At 33.4% G+C, this 11,762-nt stretch overlaps 2 protein-coding genes across 3 annotated transcripts; one reads left to right on the top strand and one right to left on the bottom strand.

Annotated features, from left to right (window-relative positions):
* Window positions 1-242: 242 nt before the first annotated feature.
* On the bottom strand, window positions 243-3,228 carry LOC141679303 (uncharacterized). The gene is made up of 7 exons (XM_074485806.1): window positions 2,453-3,228; window positions 1,537-1,735; window positions 1,341-1,455; window positions 1,164-1,225; window positions 902-1,079; window positions 625-767; window positions 243-344 (listed from the first exon to the last, which is right to left on the bottom strand). Exons 1-7 carry the CDS (start codon window positions 3,226-3,228, stop codon window positions 243-245), a joined length of 1,575 nt encoding a protein of 524 aa, XP_074341907.1.
* A 991-nt stretch (window positions 3,229-4,219) lies between these two features.
* On the top strand, window positions 4,220-10,083 carry LOC141677930 (protein trichome birefringence-like 14). 2 transcript variants are annotated; one of them, XM_074484060.1, is made up of 7 exons: window positions 4,220-4,309; window positions 4,486-4,539; window positions 5,525-5,740; window positions 6,993-7,181; window positions 7,685-7,813; window positions 7,974-8,169; window positions 8,808-10,083. In XM_074484060.1, exons 3-7 carry the CDS (start codon window positions 5,587-5,589, stop codon window positions 9,634-9,636), a joined length of 1,497 nt encoding a protein of 498 aa, XP_074340161.1. In that variant the 5' UTR covers window positions 4,220-4,309; window positions 4,486-4,539; window positions 5,525-5,586; the 3' UTR covers window positions 9,637-10,083. The 2 variants fall into 2 exon arrangements, with proteins under 2 accessions (XP_074340161.1, XP_074340160.1); XM_074484059.1 differs by lacking the exon at window positions 4,220-4,309 and having other exon boundaries at window positions 4,344-4,539.
* The last annotated feature ends 1,679 nt before the right edge of the window (window positions 10,084-11,762 follow it).

The raw sequence follows: 11,762 nt of genomic DNA, 5'->3' as shown, positions 1-11,762 counted from the left end.
TCCTCACAAAAGTAAATTTATAGATGCCCATTACCACGTGAAAAATCCAGTCAACATAATTAAAAAAATTCAAAAGTTTCAAAAGTAATTAACATAATTATGGAAAAAAATCAACAATCCAAATAAACTAATTCAACTATGTACTTCCACTCTAACCCTTTTTCTTTTTGAGTTAGAGCCTATAGGACCACCACCACATGTAGTTTTGTTATGCCCAGGTTGCTTACACTTGCTGCAACACCTTATTTTTTCTCTTGAAATGTCTCATCATAAGCTTTTCTTCTATTCTTTCTAGGCCTGCCTTGTTTTCTAATGAGTAAAGGTGGGACAATAATTGTTCTAGGCTACACAAAAAATATAATGATTATTAGTTATCTTAAAAATTTGCTTATGTAATTTAATATAGCAACCCTTTAATATGAATACATCTTCCTTCCAAAGGTACCATCTTTGATGCATATGTTATCTAATAATTATCCACAGAATAATATCTAGCACAATACATGAGAATCCACAAAAATAAATTAATAATATTGATATGTATTAACAACTATTTTATTATTTATTTATTTAGTTGAAAACTTACTCAACTCAATTGGGCCTGATATGTTGCGAAGCACATACTGCATGTTGACAAGGGAAACCTCTCAACTGCCACTGCACACAGCTACATGCTTTTTTATCAAGATCAACGATGAAAATTGAAGAGTGAATGATTTTAACTTCATAAACCTTTCCAGCAACAACTCCTGCTACTTTGTACTCCCCTGTTTTTTTGAACATTATTTTTAGTAATTTCTTGACGCTAGGAACCAAATCTCCAGAATCCCAACCAACACATGCGGTTATTCTCTTGAAAACAACCCCATGACCAATTGACCGTACATTAATACTAATGTACAAACAGGATCCTCCCTAATTTTCGTAATCATATTATTAAAACTTTCGGAGAAATTGTTGCTCAAGTGTTCACAAGAGCTGTTATGATCAAAGAAAGCCCTACACCAACTTTTAGAATCCTCTCCCATCAAGTACTCAAAAGCATTAACATTTTCTACCATCATACTATCCATATGTGCCTATAATTAAAAGTATTTATCTAGCAATCTTTAATTAATGAAAACTATTAGAATCCACAAAAAAATAGTAATGAAGAACATCACCTCAAAGTGTTTAACTTTATAAGCTCTAGCAGCATTCCAGAACATAGTGTGAAGTTTAGAACCTTTGAAATGTAATTTAAAGTTCTTAAACATATGCATGTGATCAATTCAAAATTAATGCAAAATCATGTATTACATGGGTTAGGTAACAAGAAATATCAAAATGTAGTTACAAACCTAAACAAAACCTGTGTGGTGAGGTGGGGAATAACTTATGAACAGCTTCCCTCAATCCTTTTTGCCTGTCAGATATGAAGTTGATTGCCTCTACCGGATGCTCATCCAACCTAGGCTTTAGATGTTTTAAAAATAAGAACTAGTTGTTAGCACACTCATTTTTACAAATTATGATTCCTAAAGGCACCAAACGCACCAAACCGTTTTGTCCATCCAGAGCACTGGTTGATAATAAGCATTCACCATACTTCCCCTTAAGATAACATCCATCAAGACCAACCACATTTCTACAACCATTAATAAAAGCCTTCATAGGTGCATCAAAAGATATTGTTACAAAAGCCTTCATAGGTGCATCAAAGGATATTGTTACAGACTTAAAAGTTTTATCTTCACTGAAATAAGAAAAAAAAGTTAAAGCACACATAAATTAAAGTTATAAGTATTAGTAACTTTAGCTAAAAATACATATTAATTTGTATGGAAAAATATGTAGTAAAATTTTAAAATTACAACAATATTATACTAAAATATGAAGTTAATTTTTCTGAAAGAAAAAAGTATCTACTAATTTTAAAACTAAATCAATTCTAAACACTTAAATATGTATTGTTTTGTAATAAAGAAAAAAATGTGTATTAATTTTGAATGCTAAATCACAAATATACTAAAATATGTACTAGTTTTTAAATCTAAATTAGTATCAACAATTAAATACGTGCTAATTTATATGAAACAAATTTGTATATTTCTTTAAAACTAAAGTAGTGTTATACTACAACATGTATTAATTAGTAAAAAAGAAAAAAATAGGTACAAAATTTTAAAAACAGAGCAATATTAACAATTACATATATATTAATTTGCATGGAAAAAAACATGTAGTAAAATTTAAAAATTACAACAATATTGTACTAATATATGAAGTTAATTTCTCTGAAAGAAAAAAAGTATCTACTAATTTTAAAACTAAATCAATATTAAACACTTAAATATGTATTGTTTTGTAGTTTTAATGCTAATATATATATTACTTTAGGTACTAACGTGATAAAGTATGTATTAAATATCATAAGCTAAAAACAGAGAATACCATAAACCAAAAAATGTACCTGTTATATGTATAGGTTGCAATTGATTTTGGATTGATTTTAGTAATCATCTGACATAAGCTTGGTACTAGTTTGAAACTTTCACCATAACTGCCATTAATTTTCTCCAGAACATTGTTTCTAGCCTTCGATGCAACATGATAGGGAATTAAGGTGTTGTGACTAGTTCGGAACTCATCAGCAATCTCATTAGGTTTGGGTATAATTTTGCTATGTGATTTCTTCATCTTTTCAATCAAATACTCAGCCAAAAACTCATGATTTGCACTTGAATTCTTTCCACTAGGATCTCCAACACAAGTGTGATGTAGGTCGCATTTTCTTATACTCCAAGTTGGCTCACCAGGGATCTTTCGTGTGTATACAAACCAGGGACACATGATCTGTTGTCCAAAATTTTGATATACAGCCTTGATCCTAATATTGTCACTTCTATGAAACTTGCATACTATCCTATTAGATACACAATATTTTCTAAGATGTTTTTGAAAATCAGTCCTGTCCAAAAATTGCAAACCTACATCAATTTTATCATAAACAACATGTTCATCATTTTCTGGTTCAGAAAACAACTCCGGATCCACCAAATCAGCAGCAAAAAAATCATCAAAATCACTATCATTCAACAATGGCCTAATACTAACATTACTTTTTGGAATATTAGAATAGTTCTCAGATGGCACATTGTCATTAACTATAACATTTTGTTTTGTTAAAGTAGGAACATTACCTTCAACTTCTTTCTCATTATCTTCATCATCATTTCTGTTTTTCATGCTAAAATGATAAAGAAACTCATCCTACTCTCTATCATCTTCACCCTCACTATACATAAGTGGTTGGCTCCATGGTTGATCTTCAGGATGACAATCATCTTTTTCAAAATTCTCAAGTTGTATAATTGGTTCTTGAATCATATTAAATGCTTCTTCAACATTATTAACTTTTTCAAAAACCAAATTCCAGAAATTCGGATCTAGGCCATCAACATCTATATTCACAAAACCTTGATTACTCGCAATACGGGTTTCAAATATTAGACTTGACTTTTCAACATGACTTTCAAAATCCAGCACCATATTTGAAATATTTTGCTTTAGTATGTTAGCCTTTTCAATCAAACGTGGACTTTTTCTTGGAGTGTATACTTTGGTGGATGGTTGACAAATCAACTTTTTGGGTGTTACACACCTAATTTGTGGGTTACAGATCAAGGTTGATCTTCAATCTCTGTTATAATTAACAAAAGAAATTTATATTATTAAATCAATTAGAATTTTTAAATTTTAGAAAAGAAAATAACAAGTAAACAATCAATAAATATTACCTCATAGGATTGGATGATATAATCTCTTGAATCGTCTCCTTCTCCATAATTATGGGAGAGCACAAATGATGAGAAAACATTGAGAAGGTAGGGGATGTGTATTACACGGGGATGTAGACACCTGATAAAAAAATAACTGGTAAAGGCGGGAGTAGACACCTAACATAAAAAATTTTGGCGGGTCATGTTAGTGATTATTTAAAAGTAATCCCCGGTAACTTATCAGTAAAATATTGGGATATTTTGCAATTATATAAAGAGGACCATATACACTGTTTCTCCGGACAATAACAAAAGACATATAACAATCAGATAATCATCTCTCTCGTTATTCTTTTCATATATTATATTTTAGTTTATTAGATTTGTTGTGTAACCAAAAGAATGTATTAGTCAAATCATTAAAAATTAGAGGCATTAACAACAAGGACACGACCGTATTTTCAAACCACAATGATGATTCTACTAAAAATAAAAAAATGAAAATCACACGACACCTCACACAGACACGTCTTTTGGGTAAAAACAAGGTACAGATTCTAAGCTTCTACTAGCATAAAACACACAGTTGAATTACAAGTATGGCAGATGTCAAGCGCAATACAAACACTTCCCTCTTTCCATCAACTCCACCGCTCTGCTCTTTTCCGCGTTTTTTCATTAATTATAACTTTTATTCATTTCTATCATTTTATTTTTATTTCAGCATCTCGCACCGATTTTCAATTACGAGATCCAGATTTCTTTTCCTATTTTTCAGGTAACTCTTAATATACGTGTATGTCTTCATGTACTTTTAGTTGGTTCATTTCTAGTTGTTAACGTACCCCGTACTCGAAGTAATGGGGAGGGTAAGATGTACGTAGACTTTACGGAAAATAGTGACTCTGAATTAGTATGATCTAAAGTTAGTTATGCATTAAGCTAGTTTGATTGGCAGTGTGTTATTGTTACTTTTAGGCTGCTTATTTGCCACTTTAAATTTAAATATCGTTAGATCCAGATTTGTAGGTAAATTCGGATTATGAATGATGTGAACTAGAGGTTATGCTATGTTTTATTAGAATTTTATTAGTGAGTTTCGGATATGGATGTTTTTACGATAGTGTTTAATATTATCGAGCTGCGGTATGATTGGCTTGATTGTTGAGTTTCTGGCTGCTTTAGTCAAAGTAACAAATTGGTTATACAGTACCTGTAAAGCTCAATTACTCTGTTGTTTTATTTATAGAGAATATGCCCCGGATTCTCTACGTACTTATTCCTCACGCGCTGAGATGCATTTTAAGGCTACTATAAAAAATTGTTCTATAATTTAAATTTAGAATATTCTTTTTTTGTATAAAAGTTTAAACATTATACTTTTATTTAAAAGAAAAAAATATTTAAAATTATTTAGGGAACCATGTTTTATGTGAGCCTTAAAATGCGTGTCGATTCCCCGTCCCCCAATGTAAACAACCCACTGGGACGGAGGGAGTAATTATTTGGTCGAGTTCTGCAATGAAAAGTACCTGTCCGTGTTTATCAAAATTAGAAATCTTTTATACGTAGGAGCATGAGCATCAAGCCCGTTCGACTTTTTAAATTGAGAGGGCAATGCTGTGATATCTGCAGCTCAATTAGGTCCCATCTCAATTTGTATCGAGCAAGGACAAAGGCACAAACTCACTTTGTATCCGAACTATTTAAGTAATGTTGATTTATATATGGTTTGTAAGAACTTTTCTTTGTATTTTATGCAGATTTAGAAATTTGATGTTTGACGCAAATCGAGGGAAGCTGATAGGATTAATTTTGGGTAAGGATGAAAGGCAGCTTCTATGGACTGAGTACTAAACAGCTAACTCTCTTCCTTGCCGCTGTTGCGTTTACAACCGTTCTATTAGTCGGATGGGCAAAAGCCCCTATTGTGTCATCCTTAATTCCTTCTCAAGGTGCAGCCTTAAAGCTACTTCCAGGTTTGCCTCCTGATATACAAGCTTTTCATTAAGCCACATTCTTGTCTTGTTACAGAATTCTGGGCTCACAATCACATAAGCAAACCTGGGCCTGGGGCCATCAATATTTTGTACACCACAGGTTTGAATCCCACGGGAGGAGAATTTATGATTATGCCTCCCTGTCGCTTAAATGCGGTTTACCTGGTTCACGTGGTTTGCAGGCTATTGTGTGAGCCCGTAGGGTTTACCCAGTGCGCGCACCCGAAGGGTAGGGACTGCGGGTTACCTACGATAAAAAATAAAATAAAATTTGTACACCATTTTACCCGTTACCGCTTCTTCCCCCAAAAAATTCCAAACTTAACCCTGCTAATTCGTATAAATCAGATGACAAAGATGACCGACCTAGCTTCTGGCTTAAATGAATTAGCCGTACTTTTATATCAATCTGAACCTGATCTAAATCAATCTTAAGCAGCTATATGAATATGGAAAATGAAGGCCACATTTATGTATTAAAAGATTTTGTACTTTCGATTAATGTACGAAGAAGCTTTGAGTAATCTTGAGTAGATGAGTGATACAGGTAGATTTGCACATCTTCCAAAGAGGGAATCTTGTGTTTACTACAAGATAGGCCGAATTGTGAGAAGAGTTGATTTGTGATCGAGAAGAGGGGAGGACTATTTTACAAGATGATGATGCTGTAGCAAGATGATAATTTGTTTAAGCCAGAAGCTAGTTCGGCCAACTTTGTTGTCTTATCTGATTTAAAGGAATTAGCGAAATAGTGGTTCAATAGAGGTAGATTTGTTAGGATTAAGTTTGGAAATTTTTGGGGTTGAAGATGTACTATTGGCTTCCAAAAATTTTCATAAACCCAGTCCCAGGGTTGTTTATGTGATTGTGAGCCTAGTCTTATTTCTACATAAGAACTTTGTAGTAGTTAGTAATTTAATATTTTTATCATTAAAAAGTTGTTAGAGAGATAACAAAAACTTTATCAAGTAACCTGTCTTAAGCTGCAGAATTTCATTTGGTAAGACTGCAGTGCTAGTAGCTTTTATTGGAAATATTTTGGAGATCTCATCAGTATGACTTGGCATTGACTTTAAGTATTATTTATTCCCTGATTTCTACTATGATAAAGTTAATTTTGACAGTCGAATCCATTCCCGTCGCGAAATTGCATTGCCATTTTTTTCCCAGATGCTCCTTCTGTTGTTACAGTTCTAAATAATAAAACAACATTTCAATATGCACTTGACAGTGGTAACCGACAAAGTAAAAGAAAAAGAGGCTTCCAAAGGGGTAAATGGTTCAGAAGGAATGAGTCCGAGTGTTGGCATAGAGGTACCAGTCAATTCCCCAGAGGAAGCAGTCAATTCCCCAGACACTATCTCTTCTACGGCGACCACGGAGAAAGAGAATTTAACAGCTTTAAATGAGAATATCCAAGGTAGAATTTAGTTTCTATACGGTTACAGAAATAAAACAAGGTTTATGCATACTCTTGGCGCATGCTACAGCTATTTACATAATAACTTCTAGTTTACAAAAATATTTCTGTTTTTTCCATCATCTTGTTTTTTGTCTTTCCTGTCTTGTTTGGAATAGAAGTTGTAGAATTTTTTTTCTTTTCTTTATTTTGTAAAAAGTGGGGGGGGGGGTAATGACTATAATTGGCTAAATTAAAAGCTACAGCGGCAAATAGACTTGTGAATGATTAACAAGATGAAACATCCTTTTTCCATAAGGACCCTTCTTTCAAAGATTCTCTTCAACAATTTAGTAACTGTAACTCCTTTAGAATGATTTACCTCCTTGGTAAATATGGCCCCAAGTTGGAGATTTTGAATTTAACTTTTCGCTATGAAGTTTAATATGCTGTTTGCATGTCTACATTCTAATTTCCAAGTCATTGCTAATTCTGGTGTTATGAATTTAATTCTGGTGGTGCAGAAACCACTACAAAGCGCGAAGAGGATTCACACAAGCAAACACAGGATTCTGTAGCACCGTTGAGCTCTGTGACTGCAAATTCATCACTGATAGGAAAAGAGGACGTGAAGACTCCTCCTAAAAGTCAAGGTAGAGTCCAGTACTATTCAGTCATCCCATCTGAGGGTGCTCGCCTATGGATTTTAACTCAAAAATTGTACTTAAGTCTGTTTCCAATAACTGTCCAAATACTTTGCAACTACAACTTGTACGTGGTCTGTAACTACTATATCCGGCACTCTTATTTCAGGCTGTAGCTATGCCATAGGAAAATGGATTTTAGATGACAATCGACCTCTGTATTCTGGCTTTGGTTGTAAGCAATGGCTGTCATCAATGTGGGCTTGCCGCTTGACACAACGCACAGATTTTGAATATGAGAAGTTGAGGTGGCAGCCAAAAGATTGTGAAATGGAAAATTTTACCGGATCTAAATTCCTGAGAAGGTACTACTATACAAAGTCAAAGGAAACTCATTTCATGTTTATTTATGTGTTTTGTATAAACAACAATAGGTACAAGGTTTATCGATAATAAATTGTGGCCTCACAAATACACATATCTATATAATGGGCTTATGTTAGTTAATTCGAAGTGGTATTGCTAACCTGGTAACCTGTAGTCTAAGAGGTTCTTGTTATCAAGTACGATTCAAACGAAGCAAACGTTATTGAAACCAAGACCTGTCATAGTACATCTTAAACAAAAGGCTAATTGTGCAGCTTCAGGTATTAGCATCATTACATCTCGCTTCGACTTCAAACTACGTTATTGATTTAATGATCCCTTTGCTGAAAAATAGTTATTAGAAACATACAAGTGAACCTGACGTAACTCCAAGTCTCCAATTGCTATGCCAGTTTTGCAGTTTCACTTGCTCCTTGATATTACTTCTCAGTTATTTCCAGAACCTATTTACAACAACTTCTAATTGCTATTATCTGATGCTAAAACATTTTGTACCATTATCTTAAGTCTCTTTCTTCTAATTTATCGCAATTACTTAAATGTGCGCATTTTTCAAATCTTACTGTCTGTTTTTTGTGCAATAAGAGTGACTGTTGATTGTGACAAAATGTTCCAGGATGCAGAATAAAACTGTAGCTTTTATTGGGGATTCACTGGGCAGACAACAATTTCAGTCGCTAATGTGCATGGTCACTGAAGGTGAAGAAAGGCCTGATGTTCTTAATGTTGGCTGGGAATATGGTCTTGTCAAAGAGAAAGGTCATGTACGCCCTGATGGGTGGGCATATCGGTTCCCAAGCACCAATACTACCATCCTCTATTATTGGTCTGCGAGTCTCTGTGACTTGGAGCCTCTTAATATTACAAACCCATTTACTGATTTTGCCATGCACCTTGATAGGCCTCCATCCTTTTTGCAACGGTTTCTTCACAGGTTTGATGTTCTTGTTCTCAATACTGGACATCACTGGAATAGAGGGAAGCTTGAAGCTAATCGATGGATCATGCATGTTGGTGGCAAGCCTAATACCAATGCAAATATTGCTGGCATTGCCGGTGCTAAAAATTTTACAATTTACAGTATTGTCAAGTGGGTGAACTCGGAACTTCCCAAATATCCAGGCCTAAAAGCTTTCTATCGATCCATCTCACCCAGACACTTTTTTAATGGAGATTGGAATACTGGGGGTACCTGTGATAATACCACCCCACGATCTGGGGACTTGCAGGTTCTGCAAGATGAATCCATCGATCCAATTGCTGCTGGATCAGTGAAGGGAACCAGGGTTAAACTCTTGGACATAACAGCTATCTCTCAGTTGAGAGACGAGGGTCATATTTCTCGATACAGCATCAAAGCCACACCTGGAATGCAAGATTGCCTGCACTGGTGCCTACCCGGGGTTCCGGATACATGGAACGAACTCCTTTTTGCACAAATTTAGTCCAAAGCCGGCATGTTCATACTTTACAAAGAATCCTTGCCCTCCTGTTGCAATAGCACCATGTGCTCTCTGGTATATGCCACCACTACAGAAGCTAAATTGGTGGAAACCAGATACGGGACTGGGACACTTCATACGTGTTCTCGGAAGTTGTCATCAGGTCACAGGCATCAGTATTACTCTTTTTTTAGTTACTGTACTTGCAAATTGTTCATAGAGCCACACCATATTCTTTCTTTCGACTCGTGATTACACATAGTTAGAGAGTTTGTGAAGCTAAGACCCAAAGTTTAACTTAACCCCCAAGTCTGGCGGGGGGGGGGGGGGATATAGTATATACATTTTGATTTTTACGGGGGGATCAAAGATTTAAACCCCTACTGTGTTTTGACATTTTGAGCCAAATATTTGATATTCTTTAAATTCACACATTATAATCATTTTCCAGTCCTTTCATGTTTTGTTTTGTTTGAGTAAATTACATTTTTCTTCAATATAATGCATGTAATTTCTGCTTTTTGGAATATCAGTGAGCAATCAGACTGGAGGAGCAAACAATGAGTTTGAGAGTTTGATTTGGCTAGTGCATAATTATGTTGATCACATATTAATACTTTATAGGACCATTTGGATTTGGCTGTCATTTGTCAAGGAGTAGTTAAGTTTGTTGTTTTGCTTAATTGGCTTGCACACTCTGTCGGCAAGGCAAAGGCAGCTTTCAAGTTTCAACCCTTCATATATTATACTATACATTTCAAAGCAGACATTTGTTAAATTAAGTTGAATAGTTCTTTACTTGGATAGGTCGGGGAATATTATATCATATATGTGATGATTATAATAAGGAATGATAGGAAAATGGATGCCGCATAGGGCCGGTGACAAAGGCATCCACAAATACAATATTGTGAACGTCTACTTCCACTAATCCAACTACACAATTCGATAATCCAGATGCCTAGTAAAGGTATAACTTGCATCTTCATATTCATTTTATTTTATATTGCTTCCACTTTAGTAAAAGTATTCTACATTTACGTTTACATTTTCTCTTATTATCTTTATTTATTAGCAAGTTTCTTTTAATGATGATTATTATAAAGTTAGCCGTAAGTATCTTCGTAAATTAATGCCGTAATCACTATCACCAATCAATTTCATCCTTAATCTCCCATTATTTGGTTTCGTATCAATGTCACTCAAGCATTGATAAGTTCTTCATCCAATTCCTCACCTTATTTCTAACTTTCGTAATTGTATTTTTTTAAAAATTAAAAAAATTAATTAAAGCAAAACAAATATACAACTAATTATTTTTATTTTCACAATATATATGAACCGCGCTACTCCCTCTGTCCCTAGTTTATATATATTGGGGGAAGATACTCGACACATATTTTAACGTTATTTTAAAATATAATTTCATAAATTATTTTGATATAAAAATAAATTTAAAAAGAAAATTATGAAAAAAATACTTTACATTCAACTCCAAACATTAAAAAAATAATCTAAAAAATGAATGAGTCGAAAAAAGTCAGCAGTTTTATATTGCATACATGGAAATATTATTTTCAGAATTATTTTTTATTTCCAGAGTAATGGAATATAAAATTACCAAATTATCCTTACCTTAATCTTTTCGTTAGATTTTTGTCTTAATCTTTTGGGTAGATGTTTACTGTGAATACATAAGGGTAATTTGATATTTCCACTTGATTTTTGCTTTGAAAATAAAAAACTTTTAACTCCTTACTCCCGAGTTTTAAAAAGTAATGATAAGAAATATATGATAAGTAAAGTAGTTTCCTCGTAATTATGCTACTGATTTTTTAAAAGGAGGGAAAATAAATCATAATAAAATATAATTTAACAAACTTTCAGTCCGTATTTTGTCTTCTCATCCACTATTTTACTTCTCTTTAAAAAACTACTCCCTCCGTCTCTAAAAATGTTTACTTTTTGTGTTGGACACATTTGTCAATACACACTTTTGATTGTTAATATATTTAATTTCGTATTAATATTACATATTAATATTAAATATAAAAATTTCATTATATTAAAATACTCATAAATACGAATTAAACAAAATTATAATAAATATGTATGATCTTATAGATTAG

The sequence above is a fragment of the Apium graveolens genome, chromosome 8 (genome assembly GCF_009905375.1).
Source record: "Apium graveolens cultivar Ventura chromosome 8, ASM990537v1, whole genome shotgun sequence".
In the NCBI taxonomy this organism is placed as follows: Eukaryota; Viridiplantae; Streptophyta; class Magnoliopsida; order Apiales; family Apiaceae; genus Apium; species Apium graveolens.
The sequence above is the reverse complement of the archived record's forward strand: the minus strand, read 5'-3'. Positions and strand labels throughout refer to the sequence as shown.

Bases quoted from the DNA above. Each gene is read 5' to 3' on its own strand.
- LOC141679303 (XM_074485806.1), bottom strand. From the start codon at position 3,228: ATGAAAAACAGAAATGATGATGAAGATAATGAGAAAGAAGTTGAAGGT. The intron at 1,226-1,340 runs GTTTGTAACTAC...TACATTTCAAAG, and splicing joins ACCACACAGGTTTTGTTTAG to GTTCTAAACTTCACACTATG. The intron at 768-901 runs GTACATTAGTAT...TCAAAAAAACAG, and splicing joins AATTAGGGAGGATCCTGTTT to GGGAGTACAAAGTAGCAGGA.
- LOC141677930 (XM_074484060.1), top strand. From the start codon at position 5,587: ATGAAAGGCAGCTTCTATGGACTGAGTACTAAACAGCTAACTCTCTTC. The intron at 7,182-7,684 runs GTAGAATTTAGT...CTGGTGGTGCAG, and splicing joins TTTAAATGAGAATATCCAAG to AAACCACTACAAAGCGCGAA. The intron at 8,170-8,807 runs GTACTACTATAC...AAAATGTTCCAG, and splicing joins GGATCTAAATTCCTGAGAAG to GATGCAGAATAAAACTGTAG.